General features: G+C 32.1%; 1 protein-coding gene across 1 annotated transcript in view; it reads left to right on the top strand.

The window, feature by feature from the left end:
• The first annotated feature begins 1,605 nt into the window (after positions 1-1,605).
• Positions 1,606-5,000, top strand: part of Zw10 (Zeste-white 10 kinetochore protein) — a 15,871-nt gene continuing 12,476 nt past the window's right edge. Inside the window, exons 1-7 of the mRNA XM_086550991.1 lie at positions 1,606-1,738; positions 1,878-2,095; positions 2,437-2,616; positions 3,111-3,230; positions 3,486-3,691; positions 4,095-4,224; positions 4,849-4,938. Of these exons, the coding sequence (XP_086407117.1) occupies positions 1,705-1,738; positions 1,878-2,095; positions 2,437-2,616; positions 3,111-3,230; positions 3,486-3,691; positions 4,095-4,224; positions 4,849-4,938 (978 nt within the window). The 5' untranslated portion in view covers positions 1,606-1,704. The remainder of the gene's footprint in view (positions 1,739-1,877; positions 2,096-2,436; positions 2,617-3,110; positions 3,231-3,485; positions 3,692-4,094; positions 4,225-4,848; positions 4,939-5,000) is intronic.

Genomic DNA, 5,000 nt, shown 5'->3' with positions numbered 1-5,000 from the left:
CCCGATGACGGGGCGACGTACCAGTGTGAGGTTCCTGATGCAATATTGCATAATCCTGGCGTAGGGGGTTTCCACTTATTGCTGGGCCCGTCGGGATAGGGTTAAGTAAAGTTAAAGGTATTTATATATGTTACTTGGCAATAGTATATTGGCTTTATCATCCTCTGGCCAGTAAGTTCACAATTGAATATGCCGATTAGTAATACATATGATTACTAGGGGCATTTTATTCTGTTGAGATATCTGTTACATTAGATAAAAATATAAAAAAACAAAATCATTAAGGTATTACACATAGAAAAATGCTGATTGATATCGCACAATTTCTTTTCAATGACATTTCAGTGCCATTAAGAAATCATATGTTGAGGAGGAATATATCATTTGATTAAAGATAAGTAATTATTTTTATGAGATTATTGGTATAACCTATAATCATGATTGGTTTAATTGGATAATAGGAAAATATCTCATGGGTGTCAATGTGTTTGTGATAGAAAAAGATCACAACCATATTTTGATCCTTGAAATATCTAAATGAAGTAATCAGAGAATAAAATTGGTTTAGTAATTTGATTTATGATTTAATAACTACTTTGTCAAAGCTCATTGTGATAAATCTAGAAGAGGTGTAAATGAAATAACTAAAAACAGAAGAAATTTGTAACTGTGATGAAGGTATGATATTAAAATATCTCAATGATAATCTCTTGTTTTGTGAAATTAATTTTCTTTCATATCTTTTCTAATCACAAAAAATGACACTTTTTTTTTTTTTTTTGGTTTGCATTATGGGGTTATTGAGTAGCAGTAGTGACTGCTTGATTTGTTAACCTATACTTGTTATGGTTAGCTATTTTGTTTTATGTGATATATTAATATTATGATAAGATAATATTGTGAACAGAAACAGTAATGTCAGTAATATCCATGAAATATTGAACTATTGCAAAAGTCATTTGGATTATAGTTACGTATTTTAAAGCTATTAATACTTGAGCTTCAAGGTAACTTATTGAAAAATATTTCCTTTCTGATAGTTTTCTTTGTTATTTCTCCATTTTTATGCTGCCTCTTTTTTCTCTCTCCCTTTTACCATCTAGTGGCCTATAAGGATGGTGATGATATTCTTAATATTCAAGAAATAGTTTTATGATTAAGTGTATAGATAATATATATTTTCTTTTATTATGTTATTTGTTTTAGCTTTTATTTTGGTTGTTTTGATGTTCTTTCTTTCATTTTATAATGTTGATTTGAGAGAAATGGAGAAGAAAATGTTTTCAAGAAAATGTTTAAAAGCCACACCATATCACATTCTTCAAAGCATCAGTTCATGTATAGGAATTGTTGTTTTATTAACGTTTCTTTTCAGCCTTGTATATTACAGGTACCTAGGTCTTTTGTTATGTTATTATTGTTGTTGTTGTTGTTGTTGTTGTTGTTGTTATCATTATTATTATCATTATCATTATCATTATCATTATTATTATTACTGCTCTGATAGTTATAATCATTGTTGTAATCATCTTTATCCTTTTTCTTCTGAAATACCTATAGTTCTTTAAAATGAAATATACTGATATCAAATGTTATTCTGATTCTTGCCATTTATAAGTAATTTTGTGTTTCTGTGAATAAGTAATATTTGACAGTGTATTTATTTATTTTTTAAAATTCATTTCAGAATAAGAACTAAGCAAGATGTCTTTAGTTGCTGATGTAATAGCATCAGTTAGTAAGTATATTTCTGAATTCCAGTTTCATATGAATTATTTTCCACCTGATTATAACAATATATTTATTCTGCTATTCTTCATTCAGCTTTCAAAGAATATCACAGCTTGACTTTATGAAATTTTAATTAATGTCACCAGGAAGCAAAGGTGGTGAGAAGGCAGGGAAGCCTGGAACAGGAGGACAGCTGGAAGAGCTAGTTAAACGTGCAGAAGAGGCACGTGAAGCAGTATGCCAGACACTAGGGTCACGCTACGACTCTTTGGCAATGGTTGTTCACGACACTGCTCATCTGCATCATCGTGTTGCTAATGCCTTGGAGGATCTTACAAGTCTACACAATTCTATTGAACAAGAGGTATTGCCTAATTATGAGAATGTTATTAAAGAATTCCTTAAACGTTTATTTTATCTATATAATTTCATTAATGCCTTTTTTGTATTTTTTGTGTTACATGATAATTATTACAAAATAAATCTTCCTTGTTATCTACTATATCTACAGAAGCTGATTTTATGTTCTTCCTTTAAAAAAAAACTTTTAAAGCAATGTTTTATTTAGTGTCATTAAATATAGCAAAGGAAATTCAAGTAAAAAAAAAGAAATACAGATATTACCACAAAGCTAATTGATATGAACAAATTATCAGATCTATCTTTGTCAGATGATTATGTATCATACTATCTTGATTTCTTCAGGTGGTGTATGGTTTAGAGGGCAGTGTTGGTGAGGTAGGGGGTGTGGTTAGGAGATGGAGGGAGGTGGTTGGTGGCCTGGAGGCTGCCTCAACCCTCCTAACCATACACACGCTGCTTGATGAAGCTCACCAGGCTGAACTAGAGTATGAATTTCTGAAAACTGCTCAAAATTTGGCACAGGTATGCAATGACTCTTTTGTATTTTATTTTAATTTTTGCAAATAGAAGGAGAATTTCACTGATTGTGATTCATTTACTTTACCTTGATTGGTTTATATTAACCCTCTCTGGACGGGTGGTACAGTACTGTACCGCGCATTCAAAAGCCCAGTGGCCGGGCGGCACAGTATTGTGCCAGCCATTTAATTGATTTAGGCCTAATAATTCGAACGCCCCGGCATTGGGACATTCAAGGCTGGAATGCCCCCGTCGTAAGTGGGTTAATGATTTTTAGTTCATCTTCTGTATACGGAAAGATGATGTCAGCAATCTTTGTACTTCATTCCACTGTTCTCAAATTACTTGTAGATGTAATCTAAAGCATAATATAAACTATTCATATATGTGTAGTATACTGGCCTACTAAAAATCCATAATATTTCTTACATCTGTGATGCATTGAATTACAAAATGTGAAGGTCTGGTAATTCATGATATTCTTTATGGTATGAAAGGTTGAGAAGCTCCTAGAGGATGCATCTGAGAAGGATGTTGAGGGCCAGCTCGACCTCCTAAGTACCTTACAGGAGGAAATGCTTGTTAGAAGGACACAGCTGGTTTATACCATTGGTGAGGTGAGATTCTATGTCATATTCTTGAAATTGTTTAGAGGGCTTGCATATTATTTGAATGGTTTGACCCTAAAAAGGAAAAGGAAGGTAGGCGAGAAAAAAATGTCTTCTTTCTCTTATTCACTCTTTCTTAAAATTGTTAGTATTTGATGAGGTGACATACCTTGAAGAATTGTCATCTTTGAATTTATATGTTTTTTTTTAAGACATTTTATCCATTCGTCCAATAGAATTTATGGATTTATATCATGGTGACAGGTCTGGAGTGAAACAATAACTTGGGAAGAAGAGCGTCTGGCAGATGGCTCCAGATCAGTCACCTTGGTAGTACAAGCTGTGAAGGTGGAATCAAAAGAAGATGGACTGCATAAACTCCAGCAGATGTTGGGTGCATTGCATATGTTAGGAGAACTCCAGCGTCGTGTCACAGCCCTCGGCAAGAATCTCATGAATCACATTTTCAAGTATGATATGATTACTTTTCCTATATGGCTTCCTTAGTTTAAGCAAGTATGCATTTTCACAAACTAATATGCTTCTTCCTTTTTTTAGATGTACCAGTTTTTTTTTAAGTGATTTCTGCTTGCCCTCACAAATAAAAAAGTTGTTATAATAAATTCAATTTTCCTTGTGCACTTTTCAAATTATATGGTATCATTTAGGAAGAAACAGTCAACACCCTTCAGTAGATTTTAACATTTGAATAAATTTCTGCTGCTATTATACTAGCTATGTGCAGTAGCCAGGCTTCCCTTTCTTAAAAAAGCTAACAGGATCATATAGAATTGATTAAACTATGCAAAAGAAAGAAAAAAAAAGTACTAAGTGTATAGGTTTATTACACTAACACATTTTATGAATTATCAGGCCTATAATAAATGATGCAGCTAAGGTGAAAGCCACTGATAGAAGTGATGGATATTCTGTCCAGGTCACAGTACCTGCAAGCACAAAAGAGAAGACACCAGCATCCACAGTGTTTGTGCATCTGACTCAGGTTTGTTGTTTAGTTTTTCAAAAGTTTAGAATTGGAAAATAATTTTGTGTCCCCTAAATCGATAACACTGATATTGTTACAAAGAAAAATGAAATTGATTGTACATAATGTTTACATGGCATGATGTAGGCAACGGTATATTAAGTAGAAAATGGTGATTTCATCTTTAAGTAGATAAAAGAAGGTACATTTACAGTGACAGTTTTAGTTATATATACTTTAAACTTATTTAGATTTTGTGGTTACTACTGAATATCCATATAAGCTTCAGCTTGTTTAGATTAACAATACATTATAATGCTATTTAAAGGCAGAAAGCAAAATTGCATTTTATGTATTTCTAATGCTTGGATTTTTATTACTATCAAATGGTAGATTGTAATAATTGTTCTGTATGGTAACATCTGTTTGATATCAGTATCAAGAATCTGAAACTCCACAGTAAATAGCATATGTTTTCATTGAAGAGAATATATTCAATATGTATATATATATTTTTTTATCTCAATAAAAATGTGAATGTGTTTTGATACCAATTGTGTAAATATTAAAATATTTGAGCATAAGGAGAATCTGTTTTACAGAAATTTGTATTGATGTTTAATATTGTGTTAACACCCATAGGTATTACGAATTCTTCATAGTGCACTCCTGTGTGTGAATATTGAGGCTGATGAGGGAGAAATTTCTCTAATGCAGCTTCTAGGTAAACAGGTAAGATGGGCCATGTTTTTAAGCACCACTTAACATATAAGTATTGACATTCTTTGCAAGTT

The sequence above is a fragment of the Penaeus japonicus genome, unplaced genomic scaffold, assembly GCF_977035675.1.
Source record: "Penaeus japonicus unplaced genomic scaffold, GWHDUDI00000001_assembly GWHDUDI00000024, whole genome shotgun sequence".
Classification (NCBI taxonomy): domain Eukaryota; kingdom Metazoa; phylum Arthropoda; class Malacostraca; order Decapoda; family Penaeidae; genus Penaeus; species Penaeus japonicus.
This window is presented reverse-complemented; position numbering and strand designations above follow the sequence as displayed.